Source organism: Diabrotica virgifera, chromosome 7 (genome assembly GCF_917563875.1).
Source record: "Diabrotica virgifera virgifera chromosome 7, PGI_DIABVI_V3a".
Lineage (NCBI taxonomy): Eukaryota > Metazoa > Arthropoda > Insecta > Coleoptera > Chrysomelidae > Diabrotica > Diabrotica virgifera.
Window position 1 is genome coordinate 76,867,635 of NC_065449.1, and position 24,711 is coordinate 76,892,345.

The 24,711-nt window shown below is 33.7% G+C and overlaps 1 protein-coding gene across 1 annotated transcript in view; it reads left to right on the forward strand.

Annotated features, from left to right (window-relative positions):
• The window catches only part of LOC114328479 (oligoribonuclease, mitochondrial), a 120,938-nt gene extending 105,114 nt beyond the window's left edge, over positions 1-15,824 (forward strand). The window contains exon 5 of the mRNA XM_028277335.2: positions 15,647-15,824. Within this exon, the coding sequence (XP_028133136.2) occupies positions 15,647-15,809 (163 nt within the window). The 3' untranslated portion in view covers positions 15,810-15,824. The remainder of the gene's footprint in view (positions 1-15,646) is intronic.
• The last annotated feature ends 8,887 nt before the right edge of the window (positions 15,825-24,711 follow it).

Genomic DNA, 24,711 nt, shown 5'->3' on the forward strand with positions numbered 1-24,711 from the left:
TTGCAATTTCCGAAGCAACAAATGATCGGACCAACATTTAGAAACTGCCATTATAAACCTTTGCTCATCTACTAAAAGAAGAATACTATAAATAAGATATTTATTTACCCTATTTTTACCTGTAGCTATTTAAGAGAAAAAACTTCCATTTTGCCCGTTATTTGTTAATAACTACAATTCTCGTCCGAACTGTGACGGGCATTTTTGTATTTATAATGTATTAGGTATATAATACCCAAAAAACCCGTTTGTAACCTGGCTGCTCAAGTATCCCAAACATGGTATATTTTTGCCTTATTTCCCTGCCGGATTAGAAAAGCTGCAAATGTGCCCAGATAAATCGTTGAACGGTTTCTGTTCAGAGACCTAAAACAAATAAGGGTACTGGATATTATGGAAGAAAAACCAAGATAAAATTGGCTGAGCTAGAAGACCACCCAAATCGAATCCTGCGAGAGATACTAAGGTAAGATGTGTACCATAGATGGAAGTACAGAAGACAGTGGCGGATTCAGGTAGAAGCGATGGGGGCGATTGCCCCCCCCTCAAACCAAGTGATTTATTTTTTTTAATATATATAAAGATTATAAAATTATTCAATTATTTTTATAGAAATTTAACCAATCGGCCCCCCTCTTAACGATGCTGGATCCGCTACTGACAGAAGACACAAATAGAAAACCTTAGATATCAAACATGTTATAAAGTTTAGATTCTAGATAATCGTAGCTCTATCAAATAAAAACAACGCGCTCAACTTTTGCATCACCGTGTATTTACTAATGTTGGTTTTATATGTTTTAGACAGCCCTCAAAAAAAGTCTACAAAAACAAAAAACGGCTTCAGCTACAAAAAAAAAACACTAATAAAAGACGCAAGCCACAAAAACACTAACAAAATCCAAAAAACGGGCCAGAGGGGTCCACATCGTTTTGAGCCCCAAAACATACATAAATAATCTATACAGTTATTAGTTCATATTATAACTAATACCTATTAATTATAACATACTGAATTAATTAATTTTTACTTACTAAAAATAATAACGCCAAACATAAACAACTGCCAATATGCCAAACAAGTGGAGAGGCAAGAAAAGTAGATTGAAAAGATTGAAAACTTGATTTTAATATTAAATTCCACATATTAATATTAACTACTATTATTTCACAGTATATAATTAAGATATGGTATCCATATAGCCCATCTAACAATTTAAATATTTCAAGAAATTCCATGTAGACAAGCAAGTAAAATTGTATTTCTTCATATTTGCTTAAATCATCAGATATGATAATCCAGGTAAATGAGTGTTTGACATGGTTTTTAACCTTTTTATTGAAGTAGTAAATAATCTCAGAAACTAGTTTAAAATCCAAAACTACCTTAGAAGTAATTAAAGACATATACGATGCATTGAGAATACCATAAACACCAGGAATAACAGAGCTTATGTTTGATACAAAAGAAAAATTGACAATCCAAAAAATAATAGTTATACAGTTTAGTAACCAAACTATTCCACACTTCAATAATAGTGGATTAGTTTTAATGCTCGTTGAATATGATAAACGGTTTTCGATCTTTGTCTTCAATGTTCCTAAATAAAGAAAGCACTTTGTAAATTTCGTTCTTCTTAAAATCATAAGGTCAAAGGCAAAAATAAAATTAACAAATGCCGGAGTTATAGTTGTAAACTGGTCTAAAATTATAATTGATATGGGCCAATTTTTTAACAACCATTGTTTTCTGAAATATATAACAAAACTTCCACAGGAAGCAACCAAAGTCCAAAATATTATCCATCGCAAGACGTAGCTTTTTGGAATATTCTTTCTTCTAACTGGATATGAAACATACATGTGACTACACAGTGTTTCCATTATTAAAAGCATTTTTCTAAAACTAACCATTGCTACTTTAATCACTCGTGCTCTATGGCTTTTAATAACTCCAATGCACAAAGAAAGATTAATATAATAAATAAATTTATCAGATCAATTTATATTTACATTTTTAGACAGTACAAATACGAGTACAACCCACTACTTTACTTTAATTATTTGATTGTTCGAGATAGGCCTAACATTAATCAGTCCCTTCTCTTTAATGGAACTATAGGGTGCCTAATATTGATTATAAAATATTATAACGTAATTACTCTTAAATAATACTCTCGGTTCGTTTATACGAATTTATTTATACAAGTTACAGATCGAATTTATATTAAAACTAACTAAATAAAAGCGCGCTCCGCCTTAAATAGCCAATCACGTTATTCTCGATCTTTACAGGCCAAGCAATCCCTGGCTATCAGCTCATTACGCCGTCGACTGGAGGTACGGTCTAGACTTCTCTTTACCCCTCCATCGACGCCGCGAATATTCGATTACGTCATCCTCGTTTTGTTTAGCGTTATACGGGAGTCGGCCAAGAGTTCTCTTTCGTTACACTGCTCCCCTCTTAAGAGCTGAGCGTCCCGATTAGCAACTCTAGATGAAGGCCTAGGATGGCGGAATCTACACGACTCTCCAGCTCTGCATATACCTCTCAAGAAGAAGTAACAGTCTACTGTCTTTGAAGGGTCCTCAATCTTCCAATCTAGATTTCTACTGCATGGCCTATTTTTGGTAAAGCCAAATTTTTGATGTCATAATTACACACGATTTTCTTCAAATTGGTTAGAGCACACCATATGTTCTCGTAGCTTGGCGTGTCCGTATAAGACTTCTTGGTCACCATATACAGCAAAGATCGAGGACCATCTTCCAATCGCAGTATTCTTCCAATTTTAGGCTGCTGATTTCTTAACTCGTCCAGGCGGCCGAACTTTCTATTGAATACGGACGAGATTCATTTAGTCATCTCGAGGTCTTGGGCAACACAGTGGGCTAGAGAGACGTTTTCTGGAACGCTAAACAGATCTTGCTGAACTTCTGTGGTCACTCCGAATCTAGCACTCTTTCTATCTGCGTAATTTGACATAAATTCCTTAAAACTTGGCTGTGCGGCATCTTTCATTTCCTGTTGGAGGACTCTTGCTTCTTCTGTTTCATTGGAGCCAGCATATGGTGCAAGACGATTTATGTAAATAACTTTTGGTTTACCGTTTGGCAACTTCTTAATTCTGTATATTACGTCATTTATTTTCTTCTTAACTTCATACAGACCTTCCCATTGTCTTTGCAGTTTAGGACACAAGCCTCTACGACGTTGTGGATTATACAGCCAGACAAGATCACCTACTTCGAAGCTTTCATTCTTGCATCGAGAATCATATTGATCTTTCATTCTGTCACCGGCTATCTGGATGTGTTGTCGGGCAAGTTCATGAATGTTGTTCATTCGTAACTTCATGCGGTCGACGTATTCTTCGCCTGCAACATGTTCCTCGGAAGGTCTGCAGCCAAACTCTAGGTCGCAGGGCAAACGAACTTCACGACCCAACATCAGGCAGGTTGGTGTTTGACCTGTAGTTTCATTCACGGCCGAGCGGTAGGCCATCAGGAATAAATGAATGTGTTGGTCCCACTCTCTCTGATGTTCAGATACAACTTTGGACAAGTGTTTACCCATCGTTCGGTTCATCCTCTCGACCATTCCATCTGATTGAGGATGCAGGGGTGTCGTTCTGGTCTTATTGACACCAATCAATTTACAAACGTTTTGGAAAAGGGCTGACTCAAAGTTTCGAACACCAAATCGACTGAAGAATTCTTTAACAAGTACTTCTGGAATGTTAGCAGCTTCTTGATTTGGTAATGCATAGGCCTCAGTCCATTTTGTAAAATAATCCATGGCTACCAGGAGGTATTTATTTCCAGCATCGGTTTCTGGAAATGGACCTGCAATGTCGATTGCTACTCTTTCCATAGGACTGCCAACGTTGTACTGTCTCATGGGTGCTGTCTTTTTATCAACTGGACCATTACTGGATGCACACAGTTCACATTTCCGGCACCATCTTCTTACATCATCTTTACAGTTCATCCAATAGAACAGTTATCGAACCTTTTGCAGAGTCTTCGTAATACCAAAGTGTCCACCTGATGTACCGTCATGCAACTGACGCAATACTTCTGACACTTTACTTTTAGGTACAATCAACTGAAGCTTAGATTCTGTACCATCATCGTTCTCAAAGGTTCTGTACAGAAGATCATCCTTTAGTACCAGGCAATTCCATTGGCTCCAGTAGGCCTTGACATCTGGACTACATGCACTAATGTTCTGCCAACTAGGTCTCTCACCTTGCCGCATCCAATCCAATACTCTATTTATACATGGATCATCTTCTTGGGCGTCTTGTAACTGTTGGGGCTGCCATTGCTCATTAATTAAGGTGGTTCGTCTCACGGGGCAAAATCGTTCCTCTAATTTGGCACAGTGATTACAATTTGCACTGCATGGTCGTCTCGAAAGGGCATCAGCATTTGAATGAACTCTTCCGGCCCTGTGATCTATCTCGTAATCATATTCTTATAATCGTTCTAACCATCTTACCATCTGGCCCTCTGGATTACGGAATTGTATGAGCCATTTTAGAGCAGCGTGATCTGTTCGAAGAAGGAACTTTCTGCCATACAAGTATTTATGGAAATGTTCGTAAGCCTTCACTACACCCAGCAGTTCTCTTCTGGTAATGCAATAGTTTCTTTCTGGTTTCGACAGGACTTTGCTAAAATAAGCCATGACTTTTTTCTGCCCATCCTGGATTTGGGAGAGAACAGCTCCTATGGCACTGTTTGTAGCATCGGTATCCAAAACAAATTTTCCTGCCTGTCCCGGGTAGCTTAATATCGGTGCACTGATCAGAGCCATTTGTAGTTGTTCGAAAGCTTTTTGGCACTCTTCACTCCATGTATATCTTTGCCTTCCTCCGTCAACTTTGTTAGGGGCTTGGAGATATTGGCAAATCCTTTGATAAATCGTCGGTAATATGTACATAGGCCAAGGAAACTTTTAATTTCATGTTTATCTTTTGGTACTGGCCAATCTTTAATCGCTTCAATCTTTTCAGGATCAGCTGTTACACCCTTACTCGATACAATATGTCCCAAGTACTTAACTTCTCGTCGAAACATGTGACATTTCTTCGGACTTAACTTCAAGTTCGCTGCCCTCAATCGTTGAAAGACTTCTATTAGATTATTGGCATGTTCATCAAAGGACCTTCCAACCACAATTACATCATCCAAGTAAACCAGGCATGTTTTCCAGCTTAGACCTCTTAAAACTGCCTCCATTAATCTTTCAAATGTGGCAGGAGCATTACATAAACCAAACGGCATAGCCGTGAACTGCCAAAGCCCTGATCCTATCGAAAATGCGGTTTTCTCTCAATCGGCTGGCTCCATGTCTACTTGCCAATATCCACTTTTTAAATCGAGTGTGGAGAACCAACGAGAACCGGAGAGAGTATCCAATATATCGTCTATTCTGGGCAAAGGATAACTATCTTTTTTTGTTACCGCATTGAGCTGGCGGTAGTCGATACAAAAACTCGTTGAACCATCTTTCTTCTTTACTAGAACTACTGGTGATGTCCATGGACTGTTCTATGGTTCAATTACCCCTTGTTTGTCCATATCCTTGATAATCTCTTCAGCCTCATCTCTTTTCGCAAATGGAAGCCGTCTAGGCCGTTGTCTGATTGGCTGACCGTCTCCGGTATTTATTTTATGCTTGTTTGTTACTATTGTTTTATTGGTTACTATGCTTGTTTTACCCTTATCCTTCTTATCAATAGCAAAAACATCTTGATACTCTATCAGCATAGACCTCACTTTTTCCGTTCGTTCATGATCAAGATCTTGGCATCTTTAAATGATCATCTCGACAAGGTCTTTTGGATACTTTGACTTCGATGATTTCTCATTGGTATTCATAGAGCAAATTGAAGCCACGGGAACACACTGTCCGATCAAAGCTCCTCTACTTAACTTGATAGCAGTTTTCCTTAAATTCATAACTCTTACAGGGATGACATCTCGAACTTTTACCAAAGTTTTCGCCGTTAAGAACTCGACATTGTCCACATCTTCGACCATCCTTAAACTTCTCTCTCGACAGTGTCCATCAAGCATGGTCATCAGAATTTTCTCACTATTACCGGGTATGGTTACGTCGCATGTAGTTAGTAGGCGGATGACATCTTCTTTGTCGTAGTGAAAAGGCAACTCTTCACCATTGATCCTGAGAACTCCATTTTGAACATCCAATATTGCCCCAACTTTTCTTAGTACGTCCATCCCCAATATGAACTTGTCGGAGACCTCGGCAATTAATACTTGGTGTTCAACTTTGGTCTGGCCAAAGGATACTGACATATTAGTCTAGCCATATGTATTAATTAGCTCACCAGTCGTTGTTCTAAGCTTTACTGTTGCAGGTGATATCTTATGATGACCTCGTATTACGTCTGGACGTGCGATAGTTCTCGTTGCACCTGTATCAACCAAAAACGATCTACATCTATTATTGATACGACCTTCGATGTATAAGTTGTGAATTCCACCGGAGGACGTAAGGTTGTCTAGTTCTTGAGGTCAGCAGTTGCCCCTTGGTGTCGACCCGCTCTAGTTTTCCGACGGCTGTACGATCTTCTTACAATTACGACGAATGTGGCCTACGTCGCCGCAATTCCAACATCTAGGCTCGCGTCTCTTTGGCATCTCGTTACGAAATACTCTCCGTATCATTTCCTCCAGACGTTCATCGTTGTGTTCGTCACTTTCTTCAATGCAGTGGCGTAGGTAGCCCCACAGGGGCCCCCTATCAAAGCTTGTCGCGTGGCCCTTTTCCACGACTGATATGGGATAGTGCTAAAAAATGTTCAACAAAAGCAGCAAAAACGTGTGTATACAATAGAATAGAAATATAATTTTTATTGTCACTGAAAATTTTACAATTTTATGGACAAAGCGTAGGTAAATACAAAGAGTAGAAAAAAAAACAACAACAAATACAGTTTACTGAAATTACACAAATCGTCACTATTATTACAAAATAAAAGATAATGAAATAAAACAAAACAATACAGGGTGTTTCATTAATAATTGGAAATATTTTAACTGTATATTCCTGGGAAGGCTTCCTAAGGGAGCTGGAGCTTTTTGAAGATGGTGCCTTTTAATTAGTTTTTTTAAAATACCTCTAGAGCACATCTATTTAGAAAAACTAAAACTGTTACACAATTAAGAAACGGAAACTTGAATACCTCGGTCATATTATGAGACATAATAAATATCATATACTCCAACTGATAATACAGGGTAAAATAGAAAGCAAACGCGGACCCAGAAGAAGAAGGCACTCATAGCTTCAAAACTTGCGCCAATGGTTTGGACTAACATCGATCGAGTTATTCAGAAACGCTGCAAGCAAAATTAAAATTGCTACGATGATATCCAACGTCCGCAACGGACAAGGCACATGAAGAAGAAGAAGAAGAAGAAAACTGGTACGGCTACTTATCTTCCAGAGATAAATCTATTTCATACATTGCGAATTTCTAGTGCCGGTCATATGCGTCCTCTTTGGGTAGGGCAACGGTTATTTTATCGCATAACTTTTTTGTCTTTAACTTTTAAGCATTTTTGACACTGCATTATTAAATTGTATGGTATTCTACTACTAAAAGTTAGTCTTACTTTATATCGGTAGGTACACCATTTTCTAGAAAAATCAATTTTTAATTTTTTCGTTTTTTGAATTTGATCAAAATTTAAAAAAAATTAATATACCTCATAATTTAATAATCAAAGTGTCAAATCAAATAAAATCAAAGTGTAATCAAATCATGGTGTCAAAAATGTTTCAAAATTAAAGACACAAAAAATAATGCGATAAAATAACCGTGGACCTACTCAAAACAGACGCATATGACCGGTACTAGAAATTCGCAATTGAGGAAATCGATTCATCTCTGAAATAAAAAGTGTCAAAAGTCAAAGGCTTAAAAGTTAAAGATAAAAAAGGTAGATAAATACGCGTACCAGCTTTGGTTTCTCTAAATAGAAGCGTTCTGAAGGTATTTAAATAACTAATTAAAAGACGCCTTTTTCAAAGATATCTAGCTTCTGTAAGAAGCATTTTCAGACTAGGTGATTTGGGTTAAATCTTATACATATTTGGAGCCCAGGAATCTACAGTTAAATTATTTCCAATTATTAATGAAACACCCTGTATATTGCAAAATTTAAATAAATTACAAATTGCATAATACAACCTTAGGAACTAATAAGTTAGGCGTATAACACTCAAATAGGTATAGATAATAATAATAAATCTAATAAACTCTAATAATCCAAAGTCGAAAAACAGATTTGAATTGAGACTCATTGTTTTAAAACAGATACAGTTTTTTCAAGCCAAGGATGAATAGACATTGAAAAGGAGCGTAAACAAAGAAGCTTTTTTCTTTAGCGGCGAGCCACCGGCAAATGGATATACCTAAATACAATTTATAGATAAAGAACAGATTACACGAAAATATACACAAACAATACACAGTGTTACAATGCTTGAAATTATCAAAGGTAAAGCGATTACAAATATTGCAATTTCGCATTATATATTATACAATGTCTCATACAGCCACATAATTACTGTTAAAATAATACCATCGGTTCGTTTATACGAATTTATTTATACAAGTTACAGATCGAATTTATATTAAAACTAACTAAATAAAAGCGCGCTCCGCCTTAAATAGCAAATCACGTTATTCTCGATCTTTCCAGGCCAAGCCATCCCTGGCTATCAGCTCATTACGCCGCCGACTCGAGGTACGGTCTAGACTTCTCTTTACTCCTCCATCGATGCCGCGAATATTCGATTACGTCATCCTCGAGTTGTGTAGCGTTATACGGGGGTCGGCCAAGAGTTCTCTTTCGTTACAATATCAAAGAACACTAGTCAACTGGAAAAATAGTTATAACTTGTTACTTTAGGTAAACAAAGTATGAATATCAATCAGTTTCATTATTGTGTTTGATGTAGTCTTAAGGTGCTAGTGGCTGTGTCGCATTTTTGCAAGGCGCATGCTTATGAGTTACCAGATTATTTTCGGTTTTAAAGAAAAAGTCTTTCCACAAATCTATGGCATGTCCATAGAATAGGAACAGCCTAGTAATATTATGTAACCATTGGTTTAAATGGCATTTAAATATGATTTGTATTGTTTTAAAGGGGTTTTTAACCTAATAAAGGAGGCTTTATCCCTTTAATTATTTTTAATATATTGTAAGTCAACAATTACTCTTCTTCGAGGCATTTATAACCTATAAGACGAAACTGTAAAGATGGCATATGATATGCCGAAAGCACTCAACTGATTTTACACAGTATCAAAGTTATTTGAAAAAATACAACTGCTGCCAGTTTGACTTATATTTTAGAAGCGTGGACAAATCAGACAGTCAGACTATAGGGCTTTTCATCGATTGTCATTTGTTTCGAGCTTCTGTCATGTGTCACATAATATTAATATATCTAAGATTCTAGTATCTGATTATTCTAGTATAGATCTAGTCTTTGATTTGTATCATTGGTATTACCAATAACGTATGACGTAGATACATTAATATTATGTGACACATGACAAAAAGCTCGAAACAAATGACTGTGAATTAAAAGCCCTATTTATGTGAAATGTCAATAGCGAAAATGGGAATAACGTTTATAGAAACCTTCTGGATCATATACATTTTTCAATCGGTTCTATTATAGCTTCAAGCTGTTCACATACAACGGACACTACCTCCGAATGACAAGCCCAACGTGCCTCTTATACTAATTTTTTTAGGGTTTTCAGTATGCTGTTAGTTGATTTAACAATTTACTCCAATATACCATGCCATTTTGGGCTTCCCTCAATGAAAATATACAGTAGACTCTCTCTATAACAAACACGGTTATTACGAGGTTTCGCTTATAACGAGGTACTGTAACACCTGTATAACGAGGCATATTTGGTTATAACGAGGAAACATGAAATCGAAGAATATGTTTCTTTACCCATTTTTAGCGCAGTTATGGCTATAAATAAATACCCCAACTGCCTGTATACAGAAATCCCCACATCTTTGGGGTTATCGAGGCCAGTGCTGTAATAAAATCCACCGTTATAATAAACTTCTTTCTGTTCTGTTTATCTATCGACCGATATTGAAATGTTGTAGGAAATTTATAATTTATGATGGCGAAGCTTTATTGTTGTAGAAACAATATTTAGCATCTTATATTGGTCCGAATGGCTTCACTATAGGAAGTCAATGTTTTATAAAACTATATATTCATATGTATGCACAATATTATTGTTGTCTGATATAACGAGATCCGTTTATAACGAAGTAATTAGTCCGCCATTTCAGTTCTCGTTATAGAAGGAGTCTGCTGTATATTAATTGCATAACCCCAAAAAAACCTTAACAAATATATTTATTTTACTCAAATATCTATTTTCTATCTTGTTTTGTTCTATCACTATTTGAACTTACTTACTCTGACCATTGTCTGACTGAAAATTTGCTGGTCCATAAACAATGATTGATAAATCAAACCACCATACACTGTAAATTTGGAGGGAAACATCCATAGGGCAAGTTGTTTACAGTTAAGTCCATGGTTCTTTACCCGTGCATCATTTAAAGAACATGACATAAGTTGGAAATTTACTCCACGCAATAGCAAGTGACAGAAAGTCGCTACTGCTCCGATCACGGATTATATTACATATATAAAATTTGACGTTACCAAATAAATAGAATGCAAATAACATTAAAACGAATTTTAAAGACAGTTTAATTAATTAACCAGATTTAAAACGAGTTCTTGTGCTTGTGAGGCAAGAGTTTTCCAGGCATAATCTAGCAAAATTCAATAAAATATTTTGTTTTTGTCATTTCTTTCACTTTTGCGGAAACTTAAACAAAACTATTCCTGTGTGAATGAGGTTAAATTTGTATCTAAATTAGTGGCAAAATAAAATACACTTACTTAAAGGGCCAAATTCCTAAATCATAAGCAAGGGAGTGATACTGCAGAGAAATTTATTACTGACTTACATAGTCTATCAAAAACATGTGATTAGGGGACTTTAAACAATGATATGGTTTTATTACTGTTGATTATCGGAATGAGAGATACAAGCATAAGTGACAAACTGCAACTTGATGCTGCACTTACTCTCGAAAAAGCTGTAACCTGTCTAAGACAACATGAAGAGCTGATCCGTCAAAAACAAAACCTAAATGATCCAAATGTTTCTGCTATAAGAGAACAATCAACTTACAAAAATTCACAGAAGCCCCAAAATTGCCAACAGTCAAGTAAAGGTGAGAAAACGAAAAAATGCCCTAGATGTGGATATGATTGGCATGATAACTTAGCAAACTGTCGTGCAAAAAATGCTAAATGTGGTACATGCAAAAATGAAGGACACTACAGCAAGATGTGTTATAAAAATAAAAAGTCCAAAAACAAAAATGTACATGCCATTCAGCAAGATTCAGAGCCTGATATTGACGAAAACAAAACTCTTATGTACATGAAATTAAAGCGAGTGATGACAGGAATGTGTGGACACAAAAACTACAAGTAAGCTGCAAAGAGAGAATGCTTGAACCTATCACATTCAAACTGGATACTGCTGCTGATGTAACAATGGTATCTGTCCAAGTGCTGAGTAATGTAATAAATGAACTACCTCTAAATGAATCTTCGAATAAAGTATTTAGTGCAAAAAAGCAAGAAAGATTCAAAATGCTAGGTACAGTAAAATTAAAACTAAAATATAAAAATAGGGAAATTACAGAAAATGTATTTATCTCTGTAGAGATTGATGTCCCATTGTTGAGTAGGAAAGCATGCCAAGGCTTATATTTTAAAAAGAATTTATTCTATAAGCACTGAGACAAATTGGGTCGCAGAATACTCCTCATTATTCCAAGGACTAGGCAATATGGAGGGTGAATACAAAATTGAAATAAAGGAAAATGCTGAACCATATGCTATTTCTGTACCAAGAACTGTTCCAGTTCCATTGAGAGACCAAGTAAAGGAAGCTTTGAAAGAAATGCAGAGAAATGGTGTCATTGTTCCTGTAGATCATGCGACCGAATGGTGTGCCCCAATGGTAGTAAACATAAAGAAAGGAGGAAAAGGGGTCCGTATCTGTGTCGATCTGTAAAGATTAAATAAAAGTGTCAAACGTCAGTTTCACCCAATTCCCGTAGTAGAGCTACAACTTGCAGAGATTAGAGGGGCTAAATACTTTAGCAAACTTGATGCAAATCATGGATTCTGTCAACTTAATTTAGCCGAAGAATCAAGAAACTACACAACCTTTTTAACCCCATTTGGAAGATTTAAATTCCAGAAATTACCTTTCGGCATTACATCGGCACCAGAGGAATTCCAGAAAAGAATGTCACGAGTCCTTGAAGGAGCAAAAAATACTCTAGTCCATATGGATGATGTGCTGGTTTGGGGAAACACAAAAGAGGAACACGATGACCGCCTAAGAGAAGTGCTCGAGAGAATCAAAAAAGCACGTATAACCTTGAATAAGGGCAAAACTGAATTCTGTAAGCAGAAAATCGATTTCTTGGAATTTGTGTTGTCGAGGGATGGGGTAGCACCAGATTCAGGCAAGGTGAAAGCAATTGTAGACATGGAAGCACCAAAAAATGTCAAGGAAGTTCAACGCCTTATGGGTACTGTAACATTCTTAGCGAAATTTATCCCTAATAGGAGTGAGATTATGCAACCAATTACAAGTTTAGTTAGTCCAAGCAATGCATTTCTATGGGGCCCAGCACAAAAAGAGGCGTTCCAGAAAATAAAAGGATTGCTTATATCAGCACCTTGTTTAACAATGTATGATGCAAATAAACCTACAATCGTATCCAGTGACGCTTCTACCAAAGGACTGGGAGCTGTATTACTTCAAGTTGAAGGTGGTCATAAGAAACCTGTAGCATACATCTCGAGGACTTTGACTCCAGCTGAACAAAATTATGCAAACATAGAAAGAGAAGCACTAGCTCTGACCTGGGCAAGCGATCGACTAAAGAGTTTTCTGATAGGAAAACAATATACCATAGAGACCGATCACAAGCCACTTATACAAATATTTAAAACTAAGCATCTCCATGATCTGTCCCCAAGACTTCAAAGGTTTAGAATGCGCATGATGTGTTATGACTACAATATTGTATATACCCCAGGGAAAAATTTATATATTGCTGATACTTTATCTCGTAAACCCATACCTTCAGAAGATGACAAAGAATTAGAAGAAGAAATCGATGCCTTCATTCATGGAGTCACTCTTGCAGGTATTCACACATCTGACGAGAATGTAACACAAGTTGCTAACTCACAAAGCAATGATCAAACCTGTAATCAACTGAAGAACTACATAATGGGAGACTGGCCTCACAAGTCTGCATTATCAGGTGATGTTAAACCATACTACCCAGTACGTCATGAACTATCAGTTGTGGATGGTATCCTTCTTAGAGGAAACCGTATGATCATTCCATGTGAGCTCAGGGCAATGAAGTGATATCAATGGACCTTTTTAAAACTGAAGGAAAATGGTATATCGTCGTAACTGATAACTATTCTAGATTTTTTGAAGTACTTCCTGTTCAGAACATGAGATCACAGGAAGTAATAAACATCTGCAAAACAATATTTGCAAGATATGGTATACCACAGTTGGTTTGGTCCGACACTGGAACACAATTTCATGCTGTTGAAACATCAGAGTTCCAACAGTTCGCAAGATAATGGGGGTTCTCTACATCGAGAAGTAGCCCACAATTCCACCAAGCAAATGGCGCAGCAGAAGCTGCTGTAAAAGTCGCAAAAACCTTAATATAGAAGAATAAGAACAACATAGAGATAGCACTTCTGTTCTATCGAAACACACCACTAGAGAACGGATTCAGTCCATCCGAAATGATGTTTGGAAGAAAATTGAGAGATAATCTACCATCAATCGCATTAGCTGAATTTAAATCATCAAAAAGCTAGTAAAAAATTATATGATGGAAAACATGGACCGAAGAATTTGAGTCGACTTCAAATTGGTGATTTTGTATGGATCACAGACCTGAAACGACATGGTGAAATCATTAACGAAGTTAATCCAAGATCATACATAGTTAAGACCGCCATAAGCACCATAAGGAGAAACCGTTTTCATCTGATCCCTGCTCCATATCTAAGCAGTATCCCCGATGGAGTATTGAAACAACTGCCAGGGATTCAACAAACAAATTCGACTCCAGAAACTACACCGACTACTCAACAACTAACATCCCAAAGACCAACAAACATTGAGAAAGGTAGTCAGGAAGTGGAAAGTTACCCAACTCAACCCAAAACGCCTGTACGACTTCCAACGCCAACGAAAACTGATGGATCATTTAATATTGAGCAGAGTAAGAATACAACGCGCTCTGGGAGAGCGGTTGTCAGACCTTTACGCCATCGTGAAGATTAGTCAGTAGTTATGTTGAAGATGTATCATCTTGAGGGGGGATGTTGTATTACCTACCTTAAACAAGATTATAAAAAAGAAGAAGAGTTCCTTTTGACTATTGACTTTTATAAGATGTTATTAGGTTTTTTGAATAAATAGGAAGAGACCTGAATGTACCCATGGAAGTACAACTGAATTCCCAGGATGCCCTATCAGTCATCAGAGGAAAAATTACAAAAGAGTACCAAGAAAAATGGAAATCTTTAGTCCAGAAGAAGACTTCGCAATACAAAACAATTCAAGACTTCTTTCCTACAAAACCTTGGTATTCAAATTTTCCATATAGAAATAGAAGACACACTACCACCATTATTAGAATGCGCACAGGCCATTGTTTAACAACATCTGTATAAAATGAATATAAAAGATAATCCTTTTTGTGAATGTGGTCGTCTCGAGGATCTAAACCACATCTTTTTTGAATGCCCGATTAATGTGATTCCTAATTTTGATATATACACAAAATTTATTTCCATGAACTTCAAAACACCGCTCTCTATATACAATATTCTAAGTTCCTTAACGGAAGAATCAGTCAATGTAATTATGCGTTTTCTTGCAATTAACCAAATAAGCTTATAAACTGCAATGCGTTTTCTAGCAATTAACAAAATAAGCTTACAAATTGCAAGGCTCAACTGTTTATATGTATCCGTGTTATATTATGTTGCTATTTGTCATTTAATTTATGTTTTAATTTTTAATCATACTTAACCTGACCCAGTTAATCTCATTTAATTATAATTATCACACCTCATCAAAAGCTTCCAAGAACATAGTCAGCGATTTTGGTATGGCTTAAAGCCAGACTACGTCAAGATCGCTTATAAATCGTGCTGGTAATCGCCTTGCAGCGAAACCAAAAACGAAAAAGAAGAAGAAGAAGGTTTTTTGAATGACGGATAAGTTTGTAACAATACATTTGTATTTTAATTAAAATAAAACTATTAAAATTAGTCTTAACTTCTATAAAGAGTTAATCCAGAGAACGAATAAAACAGTTTTGGTTTAACTGTAAGAAGTTTTGGTTTGAAACTAATACAGATCTTTTTATTTAGTAGGTTTATTTACTTAACAATTTTTTTTAGATTAATAGACGTTTCTACGGTTAAGGAACTCTGTAGAAGATGGAATTTAGAAGTATACAAAAAAGATCCTAGCAAACAGTTTACACACAGGGCTTTGAGTGATATTAAAGAAAGTATAGAAGAACTTAAATTTTACAAAGAAAATTTTTTCAAGCAAAAGTAAATTTTGTTTAATAGATTTACTGCATTATGAATAATAGTTTTTAAGTTTTTTAAAACAAACCTACTGAAATCGACAAATCGACCTCATATTTACTAAAATGATTCAGATTTGTAATAAATTCGTCGTTTATTAATGTGTTATATTTTATTACCTCAAAAAAACCTTATCTTTTTCAGAGTATGGATCAGAGCCTGATACTAATCATTTTCTTAATTTTACATTTTATTTTGTGTCAAAGTTGCTTTTTGTGTTCAAGCTGGATTGACTGCAGGGTTGAAAGTAACGAGGAAATTTTGACCAGAATAGAACTTGAACGAAAAAGTTTTATTAACTTGCTTTCTGTATTGTGCAGTAGAAGTCTGCCATTGACCACACGTGAGTATTGAAGTGCTACGTTCGGTTTGGAACACCTTGTGGAATATTCTAGCATATGTAAAATATTAAAATTCACACTCGATTGTAGACTTAAGCTTTCTTAACATTTTCCTTTTTGATTCATTTACTTATGTGAGATAATAAATGAGTTATGCTCGTTAACAACTATCCATGTTTTTCATTAATAAACCCTCATAGTAGGGGAAGAAAGTATACTAAATTTGCAGTTACTCGAGCGTTATGAGGACCTGTTGGATTGTGAAGAGTATGTGCTAAAATCAGAAAAAGGTTAAGTTAAGTTTTCCATAAAGTGGGGGACTTTTCATTTTTTAATTTAATTTTTCATTTGAAACAATCATTTTTCTCCGATTATAGCGCTATCTATCCATAATTCGAAAAAATGTGTCGAATAAAAGTTGCTTATTTTTACGTAAAGAATCCAAATTTGCAATAAAAATTGGGGGCTCCTATTTAAGATTTTAAATTAAATCCCCCACCCCACCTCCGTAGGGGCTTGTGACACCCTACGGAGAGGGGTGGGTGGAAAATTAAAAATTAAAATTTAAATTAAAAACTGCAAAATACACCTATTTAATATTTTTCAAAAATCTACCGAATGGCACCAAACACGACCCCCCACGGAAGTAGGGTGGGGTTACATTAAAATCTTAAATAGGAGCCCCCAATATTTATTGAAGATTTGGATCCTTGACGTAAAAATACGCAACTTTTATTCGCCACATTTTTTCCAATTATGGATAGATCGGAAAAAACGATTGGTGGAAATAGAAAATTAAATTAAAAAATGGAGAGTCCCACATTTTATGGAAAACTTAACTTTTTTGCTTTTAGCACCCACTCTTCACAATCCAATTATTTATTAAGCGGAACAGGCCTTGTAGGCCTAGGGCTAAAATGTTTACATTTCTAATTACATAAATAATATAATAAATAACTTAGTATAACTTACATAACTTATAAAACTTGTAAATTTTATTTAAATACACTTCAGTCTTTTTATACACTCCTTCACCACCTCTCTCCATCTCCTTCTGTCCAATGCTAGTTCTTTCCATCTCTCAATGTTACTTTCCTTCAAGTCTTCATATACACTGTCCTTCCATCTTTTCCTTGGCCTGCCTTTCCTCCTCTTTTGTATTGGTCTTCGTGAGAGTACCATTTTTGGCATTCGTTTACTTCCCATTCTCTCTATGTGCCCCAAGTATCGTATTCTCTGTGCTTTGATCGTCGTCGTAATCGTTGGCTCTTGATATAGTTCTTCCAATCCAATAGGTCCCCATAACGCTCGAGTAACTGGAAATTTAGCATACTTTCCTCCCCTACAATGAGGATATATTGATAAAAAGCATGGCTAGTTGTTAAAGCACATAACTTTTTTATTTCCCAACATAAGAAAATGAATCAAAAAATAAAATGTTAAGAAAGCCTAAGTCTACAATCAAGTTTTAATTTTAATATTTTATATATTCTAGAATATTCCACAGGGTGTTCCGAACTTTAAGAAAAAAACACAGTATGATTGTAACACCCGGTATAAAATGACATTTACCTGTCTAGCAACAATATTATTACACCGATATTCTTAACTAATAAGGCTATAACAGACTAAAAGAATAACTCAAATCGGACAACAGGTTTAGAAAATTCGCGACATCAAACATGTCCCATTTTTAAGGTGTTCGGCTAATTTTGCCGGTGTGTGTAGCTTCAGAACAACATAATTTAAAACATTGTATCAAAGATAAAAAAGTTTTGTTTGTCTTACGTTTGGCCCCTAAAGACGACTAAAAATTCAAATTATACCAGCCAGCTCAAAACGCGTCGTGACGTCATCCGGTTATATGTTTACATTCTGCTCCAACAAAGTAAACAAAATTGTATATAATTTTAAATTAGACATTATAAACGTCAGTAGAAAATACGTCACGATGTGACGTCACAAGTGTTTTTGATCGTTTGAACTATTCATAGAAGACTTGAACTTTTACAAAATGGTTTTATTTTCCATAGTAAGCCTCCTTTCCTTTCCTTCAAAAACTGTATCAAACTCCAATCTCAACAAACTGGTATATATTATTACAATGACATACGATAAATGTCATTAGAATATAAATATTTTTCTCTTATTCCTCGACGATGAGCTGGCCAAATACCCAAGTAGGTGGAGGCCAATAAACTAAAGAAGGACAAGAAAAATATACCTAAATATAACCATAATCATAACTATATTATAAAACTATGTGACGTCACGGGTCGTTTGAACTATTTTATACCGCAGAAGACTTTAAATTTGTATTTCTAAGTTATTAAGAGTTTTTGAAGCGTGAAATTTTGGAAATCTCATTTTTAAATAAAACTGAACATTATTATGTAATAAAAAATGTACAAGTTCCCTATTTGTACAAATAATGTTATATTCATAATAATAAATTATTATGTTTGCATGTCGTCAACAAAGCGTACGTTGTTTAAATTTGGGTTTGACATATCCGTCAAAGGCACACTCAATTTAAAATTATTAATAATAAAAAAAATCATTAAATTGTGAATTTAATTATTGTATTAAGAGGATGGGTACGTATTTTCGGCTGAAATGCTATTCAAATGGAGATTCATTTTTTTCGAATCCTGAGAAAACTAATAAGTATTTTTGAAAAATTTAAACGCAGAATGAAATATTACGTTATTGGCGTGGGCCAAAAGTCCCTGAGAACTTCTATAATGTTTATTTTAATAAGTTACAGGGGTAAAAAACTAAGAAAATTTTGTGTGATATTTAATTTACAATATCTCATTCAGAATAAACTTTTAATTTGTTCTAAGGAACTTTCGGCCCTCGGTAATAATATAGTCTTTCATTCTGCGTTAAAATTTTTCAAAAATGTGTATTGGTTTTTTCAGGATTCGAAAAAAATGAACACAATGTCCGTGGTAATATTTCCAAATCTATCTTTGTCATACAACGCACTCAGTAGAATAGAATATTGTCAGCATACTGTCAGTCAGACAGTGACAATCAGTGACAATTTTAAATATTTGACATGGCTTCGGGAATATTTTGAGTTGTTGATTAAGTAATATTGATATATAGTGTATTTGATAAATAGATAATTGATTTAAGACGTAAACATAATAAAAAGTTATTTATTGTGTATTATTTGTGGAAGATCCAAGCAGAGAATACATCGGGATAATATATTCTGTGATCCAAGTATTTTGTTGTTAAATATGTTCAAAATTGTAAGCGTTCCATAGTAACAATATATTATTAAAAAATCACTTTAAACTTTTCTTTTTTTCTCGATTGAGTATTAGTTTTTGTTGTACATATAAATTATTACAATCACTGAATATATAGTTAGTGAAAAAATTATCACATTTATTAACTGAATTAATAATTTGCAATTATAAAAATAACAGTTATCCAAGAACATTCAAAAGCCATCTCTTTAAATTAATGATGACATTTTCAAGTAGAATGACATTCTAGTAATGTTTACGTATCCATACCAGTGTGAATTTTACTACAGGTAATTTGCCCTGTAAAGACAGAAAAAGTAGGGATACCCGTAAAATATTTGCGAATTATGTACCGATGGCCTTAAATAAATAAGACGTTTAAAAATATAATCTGTGTATGGTTTACAGGAATTTATTAACAAATAACCTTAAAAAGGTTATGTTTACATTTGTATAACGGTTTCCCCTTGAAAGGGACTAAATACTAAATAGACTCCCCATATATTTTACATGTCGTTTTCATAGACATAATAATACGTTTTACGTTGACGATTGAAATATCCTTCCTCGAAATAAACTGCTCGTCAAAAGTTAGAGATATGGAATATTATGCTCATTTTCATAGTTGATTTTTTCGTGAACAGATTAACGGATTCCGCTAATTTTTTTATTATTTTAGATTTTTCTTTAGTATGTACATAGTTGTACAGAGGTTTACTCAAACTACTTTTTAAAGAAAATAAATGTTATTCTTATGTTAAGTTTGTGCCACCCTGTAGGGAGGACGAGGTACAAATGTGAGTATTCATCAGAATCGTATTGTAGTCTTATGTTTTGCGAACACTTTTTTTTGAATGTCCTTGATAGCTTTAGAAACAAAGAAGATAGGTGGTTTTATTCTTTAACAGGTGTTTTAACTGAAATAAAACTAAATTAACAATAAAAAATAAGTCAACAAAACTTTAAAAAAAGAAAGGCACATAAGGTAAACAATTCTTATCGACACCTAGAAGAGTTATTTGTTGATAAGGTAAGCGGTATGTACAGCATAATATAAGAGAGACGAGATTGTTTAATGGAGGGCCAGTGCTGTTTTGGGGCGGAATTTCCTTGAGAATAAGTACGGATTTGGTGCCTACGTGGAGTCTCTTTAAATAGCGAGAGGTAAATTACACAGACTTTTTTTCTTTAACCCTCCGTTAGTCGCTAGGGTAAACGGAGCATCAAGAGTCGCTACGGTGTCAGAGACCGACAATTAAAAAAAAATAGTTATTGCTATATAATTCGTACAAATATTTTATATTGTGTATAGGAATGACTGAAAAATATTTTTGAAAATGTTTTATTGAAAAACAACAGATATAAAATGAAAAACCGCTTTAATTTTCACTTCCGTCATCGTCAAAATAATTTTCATCGTCGCTAGGAACCATTTCCCATAATTCCATTCCAACGTTTTTGTTCGGCTTCAAAGGACATCTCTAAATAAGACTTGACCAAAACTTACCGATAAAATGCAATAATAAGATGCTAAATCTTTACCTGAACTGCAAGTTATGCCAATAAAGTAACAACCACACCGTTAGTCGCTACGGAGTCTTGCACCGAAAATAGCTATAAAACTCGCACAACTGTACCCCAGTAGGTAAGAATGTACACTAACACGAGGTTAGTTGATAGGAAGAGGTACAGAAAGTGGCGATAGAAAAAAACAGTTATTTTGTAAATCCCGAATGAATAATTCTGTCGTCGGTGTGTGACACCGATAGCGACTAACGGGGGGTAAACACTCTAAACCTTTCGCACTATATTATGTAGAAAATAATTTCATCTTAGTAGTATGAGACATGGCCACTTCACGTATCGCATGTCGTCAGTTAAAACACATACTAAAGAATAAAACCGTCTAGTTTCTTTGTTATTAAATGTATCAGAGAAATTAAAAAAAAATATTCGCAAAATATGAGACTGCAACAAAATATCGATGTATACCCACCTTTGTGTCTTTTCTTCCCTACAAGGCGTCTCAAACTGTTGTTTCGGTTAAAACCCATGTTACATTACAAAACCGTCTATTTTCTTTGTTTCTAAAAATATCAGGGACATTCAAAAAACAAAATGTTCACAAAACATAAGGCTACAATACGATTCTGATGAATACTCACATTTGTACCTCGTCCTCTTTACAGGGCGTCTCAAACTTAACATAAGAAAAACATGTCTTTTCTTCCACCCGGTATAAGTACAAAAAAGAAATTTGAGCAAACCTGTGCACACCTGTGTAAATACTAAAGAAAAATCTAAAATAATAAAAAAATTAGCGGAATCCGTTAATTTATTCTTAAAAAAATCAGCTATGAAAATGAGCATAATTTTCTATATCCCCAACTTTTGAGGAGCAGTTTATTTACTGTAGGTATCCTGAATCCTCTCAGCCGAGACACAACTGTCTAGTGACGTTAGTAATTTCTTTTTTGGGAAGTTAGGTTGCTAAACGTAACTGAAAATTACTACACAACCAAACATACCTGCTCATAACCTATATTATTAATATTAAACAGACATAAATAACATAATCCTTACGCCAACCAATAATTATTAATATACACCATTATAATGTATTGATAAAAAATGAGAAAATTATTTATTGTTCAAAATTAAAATATTTTGTAGAAATAAATTCCACAAGATTTTATGGGTTTAGTAGACACTCCCACTATTTCCAATTAATGAAAGATTAAATTGATTTCAGCAGTTAATAGTGTGAGGTAGGACTTTTTGTGCTGTATGTTTCCTATTCCGAATATGTCAAAATGAATCTCGACTGAGCGAATTCAGTATACTTCATCAGTAATTAATTTTTTCTCAAAATTGAAAAAATATTGGTTACTTTATTAAGAAACTTAATTTCAGTGATGTGGGAGCATCACTGCTTAATTTAAAGCTTTATGTAACTTTATATTTACTTAGTTTCTTGCTTTTAATTATAATTTATTTTTAATTTTAATTGTTATCTATTCATTGTCTCTTGTAGCTCATCATATGAATTAAGTATTTAACAATATATTAGAAATCATTTTATCGGGTATGTAAATATTTATATAAGTAATTGAAAATAATAAAGCATACATTCACTCTTAGGGGAGTGCAATTAGAACGAGAAGATACAATGTTTTGGAAAAAATCAAACAAGGTTATATTTTTCTAAAACTTTTTTGTTAGTTTATAAATATGTTAAAGTAAAAAGTTCTACTCACAAATTTCGCCGCTAATTGTTTATTAATTGTTTAAACAATAACAATTGTTTTGTATAAATAATGTTAAGAATATGGGTGAATTCAACATTTTATTTTGATAAAAAAATGTTTTTATTTTAGTTTTGATTATGCTGAACCCGAATCAGACATTACAATTTGCAAATTCAAAATGGCGGATTCAAAATGGCGGATTTTTTCCTAAAATTCCTTAAAAAGCAGTTGTAAAATCCGAATTTTTTTTATAAAACGTGTTTGTTTACATATATGTGGATATTTTTGAGAGGTTGCTGAACCTGAATCAAATTTTGATAATTTAAATTATAAAATGGCAGATCCAAAATGGCGGATAACTTAAAAAATAGTTGTAAAATCATAATTTCTTTACAAAATGTATTTATTTCTACATATATTTATTTTTGAGAGCTTTGATAAACCTAACTTAAACGTTAACATTACAAACTATAAAATGGCGGATCCAAAATGCGGATTTTCTAAAAAGAACATAAAGAACATTTTTCTAAAACATTTATTTTCTTTATTTTTAACAGGTTGTTGAATCTGAATTAAAGATTAAAAATTTAAATTTCAAAATGGCGGATCCAAAATGGCGGATCTTTAAATGAAAAACAAGTAGAATCCAATCAAACAAATATGGAATTTCATTCTTAAAAAAAAGATAAACAAATAATTTTCACAAAAATATTAAAAATTAAAATGTATTAGAAAGAAAGAACCAATTATTCAAAATCTATCTCTTCAATATTCAAAAAATTGTTGCAATGGAATCCTAAATAAAAAGTTATTCTTAGTAAAAAGCTCTGCATATTCTAAAACTTTAAATGCAATCATAAAATATCAATTTTGTACAAGATATGTCAATAAATAAAAATTTCAGTTAGGAGTAAAATACCTATATTTTTCATAATACTGAAAATTGTTATTATGGAAAGTTGTTCAGAATTAAAAACGATGTGTCAATATGCAATTACACTTTTATGCAATTTTCTTACATAATACCTCGTATAATATTGATAAAATATAACATTTTATATTTGCATATTAAGTGTTAGACCATGCATAGCTATTTATGACGAATAACTTTCTTCATAAAATTAATAATAAATCAGTTATCATAAATAATAAGTGAAAATTTAATGATGTTTGGTATAATTAATTTGAAACAATATTAAAAAAAAACAAATTTTCGATTAGAAGGATATAATTACATATTGGAACATAGTTTTTAATTCCAAACAACTTTTCTTTATAAACATTTTCGATATTGTGAAATATAAAGGTACTTTACTCTTGAGTGAAATTCATATTTTTTGACATACCTCGTACAAAATTAACAAAATTTGATATTTGATGGTTGCATCTTATGTTATATACGATGCAGAGTATTTTATAAAGAATAACTTTTTTTCGTAAAACTGATATTAAAAAAGTTATCAATAGGTTCCAAGTTACGCAGACATACTGTATAAGAGCTAAAAAAAATTTTTTTGTTGAACATTTATTATTTTTGAAGCTTATTATTAAATTAATTTTAAGTAAGTTTTACAGAAAAAAGTTTTGATCACTCTGTATATACATTTTTTCAGCTGGTAATTTTCGGTTTTTGTATTACATTTTTGTTATCTTTCTTAGTTTTCTCAAAAAGAAATTGTTTATTTCATTTTTAATCTAAAATAATTCAGTGTTTTTTAAAGATTACATCCTAGGCTTTAAAAAAATATTAAAAAAATTGTATTAGATTTAATCAAACTTGAGTAATACCGTCTTAAAATGGTGGGAATTCTGTAGAACTACTAAGTTTTCAAAAATTACATTTTTTGAGACAGCGTATTATTTGAATTAAATTTTTGAGATTTTTTTTTTAATGAAACATCGTTTAGTAAGATGATTGAGAGGTAAGTTGTGCAAATTTGAGAGCTTTGTAAGTAAAATTGTATTAGTTACACATTTTTAAATCATTTTTAAACAAAATTCATGTAAGTCTCACTTTC